At 39.0% G+C, this 16752-nt stretch overlaps 1 protein-coding gene across 1 annotated transcript; it reads left to right on the top strand.

Annotated features, from left to right (window-relative positions):
- Nucleotides 1-485: 485 nt before the first annotated feature.
- On the top strand, nucleotides 486-14535 carry fez1 (fasciculation and elongation protein zeta 1 (zygin I)). The gene is made up of 9 exons (XM_062433401.1): nucleotides 486-832; nucleotides 5396-5483; nucleotides 8318-8404; nucleotides 9436-9601; nucleotides 11322-11638; nucleotides 12736-12816; nucleotides 13690-13765; nucleotides 13854-13919; nucleotides 14219-14535. Exons 1-9 carry the CDS (start codon nucleotides 486-488, stop codon nucleotides 14233-14235), a joined length of 1245 nt encoding a protein of 414 aa, XP_062289385.1. The 3' UTR covers nucleotides 14236-14535.
- Nucleotides 14536-16752: the final 2217 nt, after the last annotated feature.

The following is a 16752-nucleotide window of genomic DNA, read 5'->3' as shown; positions in this document are numbered from 1 at the left end:
TACTTTGACAAATGTTCTTTCATGTTTCCATGTCCCAGAATCGTACAGACCTCATCAGTTAAAATCCCAGTAGAGACACTTAATTAACTATATTACCAGTAAAGCCAACTGGTTGGGTTCCCTTTGGGACCTGGTCCCCTTCTGGCACATCTACCTCCATCTCCTCTTTGTCTAGACAACATGGTGCCATTCCACATGAGGTGAGACAGGAATGATTTAGGAGAGGCCAGATAAATCCTTCTGGGATATTAGTAAATCTAGCAGATGGGGACGAATACAAAACATGACAGATTTTTGTGCTTTGTCTGATCTTGTCTTTCCCTTTAAAGACATTTCCTCCTGTAAAAGCCTCGCTGATGCTGATAAAACATTTTTAAAAAATCAATTTTATACAGTGCTGAAATCAGCAACCACAATGAATTAAACACTGTATCACCACCAGTCTCTTTGTGCAGGGCTCACACATTCACCTGACAGGGGACATCATGGAAGCCCCTCTTGTGTGTTTGGATGAGGAGTTTGAGGACCTCCGCCCGTACCGGATGGATGAGCTGGACTATCCGGCGCTCAACCACTCCTCTTACTCCACCAGCACCAGCACCACCACCACCAGCACCACCGTCCCCCTGGCCCCCATCAGCCGCGAGGACTTCTCCGAGCTGGAGAACTTCTCTGAGATGATGAGCTTCAAGTCGATGGAGGACCTGGTCAACGAATTCGACGAGAAGCTCAACGTCTGCTTCCACAATTACAACACCAAGACGGAGGTCCTGGCGCCCATACGCAACCAGTCACACAACCAAGAGGATGAGGAGCAGCTGCAGGATGAAGAGTGAGTTTACTCTATTTATAGAGTTTCACACAAAATTGGTAGCATAAGGTCCAGTTATTGGACATTTTCTGGAGCTCTCAGTCTCATCTTGTAGGCATTTCCAACCATTCAATATGCAAGAATAAGATCTTAATGGATCTGATACTCTAATAGGAGTACATGAATTATTATAAACTGGTACTTGTAGCTCTTACAGTCAATTGAACAACATTTGCATCAATTTGGGGATTTTTAGATGCAGGAATTGCTTCTGGACATTCCAAACAACATTTTATGTCACAACATTGTTAATATACATAGTTTAAAGTTTTTAGAAACATAACCCTTTGCTCTGCTGCCTTCCAGTCTACAAATAACTGAACTAATAACGTTTGCTTACCGAATCTCCATTGAAATATTTCAACCTTTCTGCAGAATTGGTTGTACTTTGTGATTTGCCTTACTAGGAAATCAGACTAATAATAAAGTCATATAAATAAACACAAATATTCTGTGGTGACATAATAAGACACCACAGCCAGACGACAGAATGGACTGGTCCAGCCCTTTATGTAAATCCAGCACTGACACACTCATTATGCACAGCACACACTCGGGGGGCCAAAAACAGCGGCTTAGCAGCCCAGCACGCCACACATGACAAAAGCCAAAATATTTCCACACACACAGACCACAACATCCCAAACAGTCAGTCAATCAGAAGCATGACCCCACCCCAACCCACACCCCATACCCCACACCCCACCCCTCCCTAACCCGCTCCACAGTAAGGCTGCATGCTGAATTATTCAATGTGCAGTGATGTACGCCTCAGTTGGCTTTGGCTCTGTGTGTTTGTCTGTGTCCGTCTCTGCCTCTCTCTACCAGCTGACTGCCAGGTCCTCCTCCTTTAGCTCACAGGCCCCTCAGGCGGAAAGACAGACGTCCTCGCGGTGTGTGGATATGAATCAGGCTAAAAATAGACTGACTGTAGGTGTATGAGGAGAGTTTTTGGAAAGGAATCACGTGATTTTTTTTTTCTAAACCATATCAAATTGCTGGTAAAAATGAGTCGGTATTCATGAATAACACTTAATTAATGAGCACAGAATACAGGGCGGTGGATGGATGAGAGCTCTACATACTAACATTAATCTGCATGTTATGACTAAAACACCGGCCTACTGCGTACACTGGTTTATGAAAAGCACTACAGATATGTAAAGCCAGTTTTTTTCAATAAGATATAGTATTGCTGTTCTTCTGTTTTACACCAGTTCTTCAAAATGAGAATTTATTCTCTAATTTCAAATCAAGAAAGTATCATTCTCTCTATTTATTTGCCTCAGGGCAGCTTAGACACACATATCCAAGCAGCCATTTATAGAAACTAAAGACTTAAGTTCATAGCACTAATGTTGAGTCATGGCATAAATGAAAGGGGGAGCAGTTTAAGTTAAAGTGACTCATGTTAAAGCAGAGAGAGGCTCAAAGATCTACCGAAATAATCGTCAACAAGCTAAATCTGCTGTTTGGTTGAAAACATTCTGTGTCACTTTTTGGTCTAATCCTTGCAGATGCCTGATTAAAAACGCAGATATGAGTGAGTCTGACAAGCTAGAATATTAAACAGAATGATTTCTCTTCAATGGCTGCAGGCCAACAAACACAGCAGGCCAGCTTTGTAACATGGAGTTCCAGTCCCTGCTGGCCACAAATGGATGTATTTGTAAGAGCTAGATATTGGACTGAAAATGGCGTTTATTCAGTCCAATAAGAATTGCTCACCTGGCATGGTGGTATGAGGTTCACTGAATATGTGCAGAAAAGTCTCTCTTGCTGGCCCCGCCCACTAGTTCTCACTCGGCCCATAGACTTTACATCGTGATGATGTCATAGACTTTTTAAATCACGACTTGAGTAAAGTTTACTCAAATATTTGGATAATTTTTCTGCTTCAAGTTCAACCCACCTCACACACAACTGATGAAACAGGCTGTTTATGTTGGGCACGTAGGTGACATCATGATCACTCCTGGTCTGTGATGCAGAGCAGCCTTTTAATCTCTTATCAAGGATATATTTTAGACAACTTCATTTTCCATTGAAAACATAAAGTTTAGTGGGATGACATATCTTTGGCAACCTATCTCACTTTAGAGAACATCAGATATGTCAGCAATGTTTTGTGTTGCAAAGTAGACAGTACAGGTGTTTGTGTTCAAATGTAGGGAGTAAAAGTAAAAAGTAATCAGAAAAATAAATACTCAAGTAAAGTACAGATACCTGGAAAATCTACTTAAGTACAGTAACGAAGTACAAATACTTTATTACTTCCCACCTCTGCAGAAAACCAATTATAGCCAAGTTAGCCATTGTTAGTAATACCAGTTTATAAAAAAGCATTTCGCTGTATTTAGCTCATACAAACATTGTAGCAACATGTCCACAGATAGAAGTTGGACAGCGCTGTGTGTGCGACTGTTTTAATGAGACACAAATAAGTCAAAACTGCTAATAAACAGGATATTACACATTGTTGATGCTCCATCTTGGATAGAATGGCCATCTTGAGGTCAGGGCAGGTGAGGTTCATCCGACTTTCTGAGTCAGGGGGCATCCCGGTTGAAATTTCTGACTGGGAACTCGGAATTTCTGACTTCCAAGTACAATTTGGAATACATCCATATGGCCAGAAGACCAAACAGTGTCCTTGTGTCCTGTTCATGTCTTGTTGTGTTTTGTGCCGTGATTACTACTGATTAGAGTTTACTTTTATATATATATTTTTTAATGAGGTTAGTTTTATTTAATTAAAATGTTTAGGTTTATTATGACAAAAATGTTGACACTTCTGGAAATATACCTGCTTGCATTGTTGCAGAAGTTTCGATAAAAACATATTACACACATTTGTTGGTCATATATGAAGCTACAGCCAGTGGCTCATTAGCATAGCTTAGCTAAAAGACTGGAAGCAGGGGGAAACAATTAGCCTGGGTCTGTCGAGTACCTATAAAGCTCATTATGGTGTAATGAGCTCAGTTAAAACGTTTTATCTCATTTGTTGTGAGATATAACTTCCACTGGCAGTGACTCCAGGAGGTCTATGCTCTTGAGCAAAAAACTTGTCCAACACATAATTCCATGTAAAACCACAAATTGTTACACTTTTTTTGGTATGGATTAAACAAACAATATAGTATGTGTTAATTAGTCATCTTTTAAATGTGCTGGCAGTATAAGTGGATGTTTTTACTTTAAGAAAGAGCCAGACCAGCTGTTTCCTCCTGTTTTCAACATTACTGCTAAGCTAAGCTAACCGTTGCTGTCTCCAGCTTCATATTTAGCAAACAAATAGAAGCGTGGAAGCAATCCTCTCATCTAATTCTCAGCAAGAAAGCAAATAAGTATATTGTCTTACAGTATTAGTTGACTTTTGTGCTCCTTCAACTCTAGTGTAACTACATTTTTGAGGATACAATTCTTTAAGTTTGGAACAGCTATTGTGTATGTGTTAGCAACTGTTAGCAGCTGTGCTTGTGTATTACTAAAACAACTTTTTTGTACTCTATTGATTAACTTTTGATACTGTACATCTTTGAATAGAAAAAACAGGGTTGAAGTTTATCATACCGTAAATCCACCTTGAAACTATTCTGAATTTGAGGTTTATTTGTATAGCATTGTTAGAAATGTAGTTCAAACTGTCTTAGATGGCAATAACATTAAAACAAAAACATATTAACATTGAAAAAGCAAGCAATTAAAAGCAGCTACCTCTCAATATTCATGGTGTTACTGTATATAACAACTTTTTCCAGTGTGTAAATGACAATCAGCATTATAAATATGCAACTTCCTCTGAGCAATTCAGTAGAATGGTGTCATCTATTCAAGTTAGCTTTCAGGAAAACGTATTAAAAAATCTAATCTTAAGTCTATTGAAAACTTGTTTATGCACTGGTGCTTGCAGCCATGGGCCGCAGGCATGGCTGGTGAGGTAAGCTGTTAGCTGAATGGTGTCCACTGTGTGACCGGGTGTGGGCAGTGCCACTGGGAGCAGGGCTGGAGTCCTGAGCCAACCTCTGTTAGTGGAGGAGGAAAAAAAAATGCACAAAGGCTATGAAACAAAGGGCACTTCTCTCCCAGTTTAATGTCATTCCTCCTCAGACGGACGCTTGCTCCGGGTTGCAGAGGCCACTGGCACAATGATGTGAGAAGCTTTATCTAAATCTCTGCTCAGGATACCTTTTAACGAGTAGTAAGCTGTGCTTTTCTTTCCTGTTGTGCATTGTTCATCCGCAGTCATTGACTTGCCTCATTGAAATATTGACTGAGTTGCAGGCTGCTGAAGATAGAGCTGAGTAGACTGCCTTACAACCAGGGAGATCAAACAACAAACCGAACTAGTCTAACCCTGTTATATAACTGTCTAACTAAACTGTGTGTGGACAGACCAGCTGAAAATAGTCTAGCCTTAGAGCTAAGGCCAACAATAGTTTTCTTCTGCTTCTCTTTCACTTTTGTGTGGTGTTTGACATTCATTGATGTTTACATATGTGCATGTATGTGATTTTGCAGTGTGTGGGACGCTCTAACTGACAACTACATCTGCACTTGGGACAGCGCCGACTCAGAGGGACTCAACGGCAATCTGTCTGAGCAGGAGGTACATGTCATTCTACATCTTTCTATGTGCTTTAGATCTAAGAACCCTATAGAACAACGTCAATAATGTGTAAAAAAATATGTAATTTAATAATAAAGAGGTAGCTATTCCTACTAATTTTGTACTTTTGTACTGTCAACACTTACTCCACATGCCTTTGGGAGTTATATTATATGCATGCTATTTGAATCCACATACAGTATGTACAGTATTATATGGGTGGTATGAAACTTAGTGTCCAGAGTTATTATCATCAATCAATGGCTGATTCTGTGATCCACAGTAAAATGTATTTCCACTCAAATAAGCATAGTTTTATTTAAACTGCTACCAGGTCTGACCCAGAAAATGTGCTCACAACCCCAGAAAATTACTTTCATGGTCACTTCTTCCATATACACCTCCTCTCTCCCCCTTCCACAAGTGATTTTTTGCTTTTTTTTTCTTGCAGATAAGGAAGAATTTATTTTTTTAGGGTTTTTGTTGTCTTTCAACTTGCCACAAATGGTTGAATCATTTTCATCCCACTAGTCTATAAGACAAATATGGCTTTGTTTTTATGATTTTAGATATCCATGAGTGAAAGGACCAATTTGTGTAGCTAGACTCTGAGTAGCTAACTGGTCCATTCTTTCTGAGTCTTAATCTCATGCTGACACTTGAAGTCATGCTTGACCAACCTTGACCGGCCTGCCATTCAGCAAAGCTCTCCCCCTTCCTTCCCTCGCTTAATTGGCTGTCACATTCAACTGGACAGCAGGCACTTACAGTAGCAGTCGAGGCCATGTTTGGGCTGGTCGAGGCTAGAGCAGATGTTTTTTGTCCCACAGGGGAGAGGCTTGATGTGGAAGAGCTTCAAAGTGCTCATATCAGCTACATCCTGTCTTATGTCCAGATGGTGAAATTCTCATGTTATAAATGGTATATCATAACAGACCAACAGTAGAATTTTTTTTCAAATGACAGTTCCCCTTTAGGCTAGTAAGGCAAGGTTATTTTCCAATCAATTTCACAGTTTCTTCTAACAGATTGGCTGCCAATGCTTGTTCTAACCAGCACACTCCAGTACCACATAATACAACTGCTTGTATTCTGTGTGCAAAGGGAAATAGTTCATGAACTGCCTCACTATTGTTTATAATCATCAGTACAGACTAACACTGTGGACACCATAACAATATAAGATGGTGTGTTAATTGCTGTCACCATCTTAGTTCATTTGCTAATTAGCATCACTGGTCCTGTTGTCTTCCTGTCGACCGTGCAACTTTTGTTTTGACTGTCTATAAAAAAAAGAAAGTATAAATTATCACCCAATTCTGTGTTAGACCTTTTTTTTTTTTTTTAGCAAACTTCATTACCATTCTTATTACCACATGTTTTACACATATTTTTTGGAAATTATGGTCAATAGGCCTCATTTGAATAAAATTATACCTCATTTTTGAGGTGAGAACTCCTGGGTCAATATTGTGCTGAGGACAACAGGAGGGTTGGTCATAAACCAGAGTATTGGACAAATTAAAATTTGGATTTTATCTCCACATTCATCTGCCAGAGGAGAAAAAATGTCTCTGTGCTCACCTTAAATCTCAGTTAAAGACATGTAGCGATGAGCATGATTTGTGACCTCTCACAACCAGTTTGGAAGCCAATCGAACAACTTAAAAAGTGTGATGTGGTGCATATACACTGAGAATCCAATTTTCAGGAGATGTGTCAAGCAGCTAAACTGTACAATATTTCAATATCACAATATATCCTGCATATGTATGCATATTCATAGTTTTCAACTAAACATAAGTTTAAGAATCTAACAAGTTAAGTGAATTTAACATGTACACATTATTATGTAAAGCAGAGTATTTTCATGACTTTAAAAAAAATACAAACAATACTGCCCCCCCCCCCCCCCCCCCCCCCCCAAAAAAAAAAAAAAACATCAATAAATACAACAATAGGCATTATTGTTGCATACATTTGTATTGTATGTATTTGTCAATACCTTTTCTTCTCCAACAAAAGATCATTAGAAAACGCCGTAACACATAATCTGGTAAGGAGTTTGAGTATAAACTTATTGTACCTCACAGACCATCCAGTGTAGCAGCTGCTCTTTCCATCCCAATTCAATCAATAAACTCTTCCAGCCAACTACTTTAACTGAAACAGTTTGGACAACCCAGTGTTACAAATCTCATTTTCGTTGCAGGTAACCCATCTATCTATTTTTATATGTCTTAAAATGTGTCGGGAGGTAATCTCTGGGGGATCACTAAGGTGATTACAATTCATCCTGTGAGGAACATTAATATCTGTAACAAATTTCATTCCAGTCCATCCAATAGAGAAGTGAGAGGATCAACAAAGTCAGTATGATTCATCCTCTGGGTGTTCATTAATTGTACAGACTTTCATGGCAATAGTTACTGAGATATTTCAGTTAGGACCAAGGTGGTGAACCAACCAACTGAAGGACAGATGCTGTCACATTTAGAGCCACTGACACATATTATGTCACTTATAGTTAACTCCACAATGAAAACTGTATGAAAGTCCAGTATTGCAAATCAGTAAATACATTTAAAGTTTCATGTCAACTATTTAAATAATTTCACAAATGGAATAGTACATTGATTTTTTAAAAAGTGATACTAAATAATGTAAAAACCTTTCAAATATTTAAGCATGAGACTTCCAAATGAGTGCAATACCAGACTGATCTCTCCTTCCAAGAGGAAAGATTTAGCTCTTGTGGAAAATGATAAAAAAAACAGACATAAAACATACTGCAGTAGACATTTGTATCATTAATGTCGTTTGCTTCTCTGCAGATCCACGAAAAAGAGGAGGAGGAGATGAACGAGAAGAATGACAATGCCAACTGCCTGAATGAAGAGCCTCTCATCACAGCTGATCAGGTGTGTGTGTGTGTGTGAGATCAGACAAGTCCGTGTCTGTTTTTGATATGAAGATAAAGCAGCTGCTGTAACATGATGCTAAAATAGTGCTTGTGTCTTCTTCTTCTTTTACCATCCACACTTCATACATCCTGCATTTTTGTTTGTTTTGTTGGATTTACCATCATCTTTCAGGTGATTGTTTTAAAGTGGTCTTTTTTTTTCAATCAGAACTCGATACATAATAACTTATTAAATGCCAATATATAACATAGGGGACATTGATGTTACTTGGTTCATTCCTAATGATATTCCAAAGCTGTGAAGCCATGACAATAAATACTCTTCCACCCTCTGTCTCCATCCTCACTCTGGGGACTGACAGCAACAAGCCAGAAGCAGATCAGTTATTTATGGATAATTCCGTCATATAAATAGTTACAATAATCTAAATGGCTGGAGACAAAGGGTGTATAAGAATGTTGTGATGACAGATAACTCGCCGCACCTGGACTTTATGCCTGCAAGACAAGTTGTGAGTGAGGTCAGCAAAGGGAGCTGGGATTGATAAATAAGTCGGTCTATCATCAGCATAGCAGTGAAGATAAATATTGGAGTTGCTCATTACTTGACCCAAAGATAGCATGACTGATGATAACAGCAGAGGAACAAGAACAGACCTCTGAGGAACCCCAAAATTCATTGTAAATGTATTACTAGATGTGTTGTTATAGATCATAGTCTTTACATATATTAACTACTGTGGCTTCTTGCATGCTGCTATGTATAACATGAGTGTGGATACAGGGCTGTTGTTAGATCATGCTGCCATAGAAGCTTAGACGCCTGCCTATAAGTCCAACTCAAGCCTTTTCCCATCATGCAGTGCTGCAGTCTATGTAGACATCAATAATAGATTTAAGTATAATATAAACTCTTTTAGTTGCTACACTTAACTGGCAAATGGACGATTATGGATGTGCGTCTCCTCTCCTAATCTCTTTCCTGTCCATATCCCCCCCCCCCTCTCTCTCTCTCTCTCTCTATCCAAGGTCATTGAGGAGATAGTTGAGATGATGGAGAACTCTCCAGATCCCGGAGAAACCGAGGAGGAGGACGAAGAAGAGAGCAGCCACTGCTCCACCAGGACCAACCCCTCCCTGCTGGAGGAGATCAGACAGCTGTCCCAGGCCTCCAACAACAACTGCTCCTATGAAGGTAGAAGTTACAAATAATTCATGTTGCTTTTACTTCAGCCCTTAGTCACTGGTACTTGGAAAGTTTTGCTTGTTCTGTCCAGTTAGTCGGTCTCAGGTTTGAACAAGTTTGGTTCCTGTCAAAATGTAGCTTGTATTAGTCATCTGCTCTTTCTATTTTGGTGTACCTCCAGAGGGGGACTGGTTTGGCAATATTTATTGCCAAACCAGTCCCCCATTGTTAAGAACCCATCAGTACTGTATGATCAATCTTTGTAATGGCACTACTCTTTATGTTACTTTAATGTTTCTCCTTGAAGCATGTCACTATAAAACACCAATGGTGAGACCACCCCCCGCCCTTCAGATGAGACCTTGCCATAGGCAGGACATGACAGATATCATCCCTATTTCTAGAAGATGCAACATGAAGGCCAGTTATATGATATGGACACTGTGGTCAAGGACAAACACACTGCAGTAAATATTCATCTCAATAAGTTGTTTACTCTCATATTCAGTCTTTTTGGAAAGAGTTGGGAGGGAGGTGTAGGTCTATAGTCATGTTTACAGAGTCATCAGGGTGGCGCCCGCACATCCGCTGTTTGATTTAGTAAGCTACGGGGTTAGATTAGTCATCTCATAGGTGAGAGTTCAATAGGACAGGGTGTTCTCTGACATGAGGCGCCCCGTCGACCAAACATATTGCAGATCCATGTGGTTCCTGAGCCTGAGGGAACGAGAGCTGAGCATGTGTGAGGCCGAGCACAGTGTGTGAATACATTGATTTGTCCAGTCTTGTGGTGTTTGACATTATGGTTAAGTGTTATTTTTTTTACATTTATATTTGACTTACTATAAGAGCATGAGAAACAAATTGAACCAACAACATGTTGATGATTACAAATACATAGTTTTCATTTTAACATATACTGGCTTGAAAAGGTTCTTGTTAATCTGGATAGATTCATAAATCATAAGTAAAGTAAAGTAAGGCAGCAGATTAAATAGTCTGTATTTTGTCCATATACTAGAAATATAAACTTACATACACAAAAAGTTCAAATTTGAATTCACTCGAATTAGAATTAAATGGAATGGGTTTGATCATATGGAAAGAAATATGCAGCAAAATTATTATCAACATCAGGTTTTCAACTGGGGGTCGAGATCCTCCAAGAAGTCTCAAGATGAGTATTTGGGTTGATGAGATAATTATTGGAGTAAGAAACAAGAAAAAACTAGATCTGCTGCAAGATTCTACACAGGTCTCTAATCTTTACTATTTCCTTATGAAATACTGTATAGTCCTACATCTTTAGACCTTGGTTATCATTTGATATTTTATTTAAATGAAACAATTTGAGAAAAGAAAATTGCTGTGATTGAACTGCGCTGACTCAAAACAAACACATACAAACACATAATCTGTGACAAATAATTTGCTTTGTATTAAGGGGTCACAGTTAAAAGGGATAAAAACAAAAGTTGGAACCACTGATAATGTGAAATGTGAAGCCAAAAGACACCTGGGCTGGTCAGTTTATAAGTTTGCTGATTGTTGAGTCCTGCAGTGAATTTTAATTTGAGTCTCATTTTGGCTCTTTTACTCAAGTTGAACTACATGACATCAATCTTAGCTAAACTGATTTTGCCTGTTTTCACACAATCTGTATGTTTTTAACATTCTGTCTGAATCTCAAGTTAATAACTCTCTTTCCTCTCTTCTCTCCCTTCTGCAGGTTTGAGTCTGATGCCCAGCTCGGCGCTGGTGGAGCTGCTGCAACGGGTGGAGGCTGCAATCCGCGAGTACTCGGAGGAGCTGGTCAGCCAGCTGGCTCGGCGGGATGAGCTGGAGTTCGAGAAGGAGGTGAAGAACACGTTCATCACGGCCCTGATGGAGGTGCAGAACAGGCAGAAGGAGCAGCGAGACAGCAGCAAACGCAGACGCAGAGACAAGGCTCTGAGCCTGCAGGGGCCGGGGACGGTGCCAGCTGTGAACGCAGGGAATACAGCCTCCACGACCCGCACGGAGAAGACAGGGACCATGCCTGTCAAGGTAAGAGGGAGGGTTCTGCTTATCACACCTTTCAATGATTTATATTCTAAGATAGAGATAGATACATAGATACAGTACCAGTCAAAAGTTTGGACACACCTTCCTATTCCCTTGAATGAAAAAGTGGGTCCAAACTTTTGACTGGTACTGTAGATAAATACTTTATTCATCTTGAAGGATATGAAGACATCCAATAGCTTATATGAAACACAACACACACACACACACACACACACACACACACACACACACACACACACACACACACACACACACACACACACACACACACACACACACACACACATACACATAAAAATGCAAAAAAAACACTCACAGAAGACAAAACAAGTATGCGCAGTGGAAGTAGTGTAGTAGGATGTTATGGTAGGATAGACAAAGAGAGAGTGTGTGTGTGTGTGTGTGTGTGTGTGTGTGTGTGTGTGTGTGTGTGTGTGTGTGTGTGTGTGTGTGTGTGTGTGTGTGTGTGTGTGCCATAACTGTTAATTATACCTTAATGTAGGCTATATACCCATTTCCAGTATGTGTGTTTATAAATTGTGCAGATTTCATGCTTAGTCAGTGAACAGTGGAACCACAGGGCCTGTCAGCTCTCCTTCCTCCCTCTAACTGTTAACAAAATGGATCTCTGGTCCATTAGGCTCTAAAGCATCTTCCAGGAAGGATCTTAAAGTGGAAGTGACCTGTTTGTCTACATACAGTAACAGCCCAGTGTACAGTGCAGTCCATTCCTGTCCACTAACAAAGTAACAACTTAATGGATTTTCCCTCCATGCAATGCAAAACACAGCAGCAGTGATTGCATCTGGCGACTGCAGGATACCTGAGGCCATTACTGAACTAATATGAATATACAGCTGACTTAATGATGCCGATGCAGTATAGACAATGAAAGTATCTCACCATAAGTTTTCATAGAGAAGATCAGTAAGTATGTATGTATCGTGTTAAATAATGGTCTGTACTCTTTGTGTTTGTGTGTGTGTGTGTGTGTGTGTGTGTGTGTGTGTGTGTGTGTGTGTGTGTGTGTGTGTGTGTGTGTGTTTGTGTGTGTGTTTTATGTGTGTGAACTGCAGCGTTTCAGCATGGAAGGACTGTCCAACATCCTGCAGACGGGCATCAGACAGACATTTGGAAGCACAGGGAGTGACAAACAGGTAAGGTGTATGAAGTATTAAAAACAATCATTACATACAAGCCACGACATTCCATATACTTATGCATATGTATACAAACATGCTTCAGAACACAACAATGAGTGTTCCTATATATACAGATACTACACATTTGCACTTTGTTAAAAAACACTTGTATCACTCAATATAAATGTGAATGGGAAACCTGCCTTTAACATCAGTTCAATGTACAGTTGAGGTCATACACAGGGATCATTGGCCCACTGTAACCTGACCTCTGTTGATAGTGTAAGCAGTATGCTATAATACACTGTAAGAAATGTCAGTCTTAAAGGCCCACACTGTTTGTCCCCATACATCACAGGCGGATGCACATATAACTGACTGGAAACAGGGGGAACAGCTTGCCTGGTTCTGTCCGAAAATAAAAATTCCACCCACAATCACCTCTAATGCATATAATTAAGACTTTAATTACTCTGTACAAACACTGAAGTAGCACTCCAAAAAAAGTCACCACTCCCATCCACAATATAAGCTGGCACATCATGTTATATACTATTTACTATTCAGTTTTTGTACAAGTTACACAAGTTAACACTGAGATATGTCAATAGGTGGATTTGTTTCCTTTTGACAGAGCCAGTATAGCTGTTACCCCCTTTATCCAGTCTTAAGCTAAGCTAACCGTTTTAGCTTAGCTTAGCTTAGTTTCTGCAAGAAAGTCAATCTCTTTCTTTCCCCTTTAAGCTTTCAGTTTCGATACCGTGTGGACACCAGCGATACAAAGCCGCTTTTGATTGGCCCTTCACATTAAAATATCAACTTATCACATGTCAGCTCAACTGTTAAATAGCCTAGTTTAAACCTTTTGACTCCCTCCTCTGTTCCCAGTATCTAAACACAGTTATTCCATTTGAGAAGAAAAGCACCCCTCCATCTGTTGACGACCTGGAGATGCTCACACAAAGTATGTCAAGGACATTTGGATGAATAACTGGCCAGAAATACAAGTACATATCCAGGTGATATATTTTGTATTTTTTTCCCCCCCACAGTTCTTTTTGCCATGAAGGAGGACAGTGACAAGGTGCCTACACTGTTAACTGACTACATATTAAAAGGTAAGAATGGGTTTTAACACTCCTATAAAGAGGCTGGTGAAGAATAAGTCATTGTTTAGTCTGGAATTAATGAATAAAAAGGTGTTTAAGTGGAGCTGAGCTAAATAAAATAAAGTAGTGAGGGAGGCACAAGAATGAAAATCACATTAATGGTTCTCTAATTGGAATCTAGTAAATTCTCTTCTTGCTAAATTGAGCTTCCTCAAATTGCTGCAATCATCTTTACATTAAAGTGACTTTTTTCTATTACATCATGTAAAAGACGTAACATTATTATCCCTTATCTTTCCCCTCTATAGTCTTGTGTCCTACCTAAAGCACCGCCAGGCCAGGGGCCACAGCGTGACGGAGACTTCTTCCTCCCCCCGGGGGCTTTTTTTTCCAACCCTCCTCGCCTCTGGCCCGAGCTGCATGCCCCTCCTCTCTTTTACCATTATCAACCATGGATACTCACCATTACCATCGGCATTATCGTATTCACCTCAACTATGACAACTGCCTTTCGCTGAGCTCACCTTCTCCTCCTCTCCTGCACATTAAGCTCAGGCCAGACCCCCCCCCCCCCCCCCCCCCCCCCCCCCCCAAAAAAAAAATGGCCACCATCTGAATACTTAAACAAGCGGGACAAGCCAAACCCGCTTTTAAAGGACTTCACTAATGGAGCATGACATGCTATTAACATTCACAACAGCACTTCGGTACAGGGATAAAATGTTATCACAGTTTTCTTTTCCTTCATTTATTTACTGTTTTTATTCTTTTTTTTTTTTCTTTTTTTTTTTAATTTTCTCTAAAAAGAATTGAAATATTGCCATGTTCTGACTTTTCTTCATAAACTGACATCTTAACCACAGCGCTATGTTGACTGTTCATTGGTTCATAAGGACTAAACTGTAAGCTAAATGACACACCATACTACATCCACATGTGATCATCTCCCTGTATTGTTTCAGATGAAAAAAGGAATTCATTTGAATACAAAAGCCATGCACCTTTTTTCTGCCAACTCAGTACTGTAGCTCCATGTGAATGAAGATAAAACACACAACTATTACGGGTGCAGTGCAGTGCATTACACAGCTTTTATTTAGTTTTTTTTTTTTTTCTTCTTTCTTTATTCTGTTTTACTCTCAGAATATCCAGTGCTCTTCTGACTTTTTTGTAATTTCTTTTCATTTGTATCTAAATATTTGATATAAAACTGTGTTGCAGATTTTTCTACTTTGATTTACTGTGTCATCAGAGTGACAAAGGCTACCGTATCACTGACTTTTTCCTTGGATATCATCCCCCTGAAGAGATGAGCTCATTTCAATAAAGGCGTGCGTATTTGCATTTTAGCATATTTATGACTTCTTTTGCGCCATGTAGGTGAATGTTACATCGCTAATCGCAAATTCTAATAAACATTCTACCCTAATGCTGTGGGTGTGTTTGCTGTTTTTGCCTTGTGAGTTATGCAGGTCACATGATTAGACCTGTCATGATACAGTAACTACTGTACTTTGTTTGGACAATATATTGTCTCAGAAATAATCACAATCTATATATTATTGTCATTTGAAGATCATCTTATAGCATTGATATAATGATAATATAATAGCATAATAATGCAAAGGGGGCAGGGGGTGGAATAGGAGAGTGGGTGTTTCCATTAAAACACACGTCTTTAGATAATGTATCAAAAACACTTTAAAAGTATCATTAATGGCAAATGTGGGTCATTCTTTTTTTTTTTTTTAAGAAACAGGAAAAGATCAGAAGCACTGGATCAGGTTCAGTGACTGAGTAAAAAATAAAAATGTACATCATATTTCATCTCCATCACTGAGCGTGGTGCATATTGCCAACATATAAACCCAACTAAATATCATAGCCTTGATGGAAAATCACAGTTTGGGAAAAACATAATAAAATATGCATTTAAATCATCAACTATGCTTCTTTAGAGATTCGTGCACATGCTTGTATTGATTTTCCCAACATGCTATATTGAGTTAAAGTTGTTAAATAGTCAAATCTATCTCATTTATTCTTTGACATGAGGACTGTTTCTTTGCCACACTTTGCTGCCCTCTAGTGGTTGACTGTAAATCTCAGCTGACCTCTTGGAGTGTGTCACATCATTACATGCCATCCTACTCCTTGGTATTTGAAATGAATTAGGATAGTGAGTTTCAAATAAACAAGGTCTGATTTAAATGCTAAAGACTGAATTTAACATCATCTCTGATTAGATTGTGCTCTATACAGTAGAAAATAAATGTGGATAAATGTCACAAAGTATTTATGAAGTCATGAATATGAATGGGTTTTTTTTCAAATTAGATTTCCCCCCTTTACTGTCTCATTATGACCAGTGGATTAATGTTGAGACAATTCCAGATTAAGGCACCCCAGAGGTCTCCTAATCTGGAATTACAGTGACTCTTTTAAAATCTTTATCCTTACAGGATTTGTTGATGGAATGTGACAAATCTTTATCATTAATCATTAATCATATCAGACACGAGTTATTATTTAAAGCAGAATATTTTATATATATATATCTTAAAACATGTCTGTGAGGATCTTTAACTTATTTCTATTGATTATCATCCTGTTACATTACAGTTGAGTTTCATTTTCTAAAGACAAGTGTCTTGTTTCACTTTTAACATGACATTTAATGATACGTCTGAATACATTTTATAACAAAACACTCACACTCACACCTGTTCATTTGGTTTTTAATTGAAAATATCATACAAAGCTTTTTTTTTTCTCCATGAACATAAATATGGAAGATACAAGTGCACACTGCACATTAATATGAACAATTCAGGCCTTCTGT

Source organism: Scomber scombrus, chromosome 14, assembly GCF_963691925.1.
Source record: "Scomber scombrus chromosome 14, fScoSco1.1, whole genome shotgun sequence".
Taxonomy (NCBI): domain Eukaryota; kingdom Metazoa; phylum Chordata; class Actinopteri; order Scombriformes; family Scombridae; genus Scomber; species Scomber scombrus.
This window is presented reverse-complemented; position numbering and strand designations above follow the sequence as displayed.

Excerpts from the sequence above, each read along its gene's own strand:
- fez1 (XM_062433401.1), top strand. The coding sequence starts at position 486 with ATGGAAGCCCCTCTTGTGTGTTTGGATGAGGAGTTTGAGGACCTCCGC. Across the intron at positions 12,817-13,689 it reads GCACAGGGAGTGACAAACAG|TATCTAAACACAGTTATTCC; the intron begins GTAAGGTGTATG and ends CTCTGTTCCCAG. Across the intron at positions 13,766-13,853 it reads CCTGGAGATGCTCACACAAA|TTCTTTTTGCCATGAAGGAG; the intron begins GTATGTCAAGGA and ends TCCCCCCCACAG.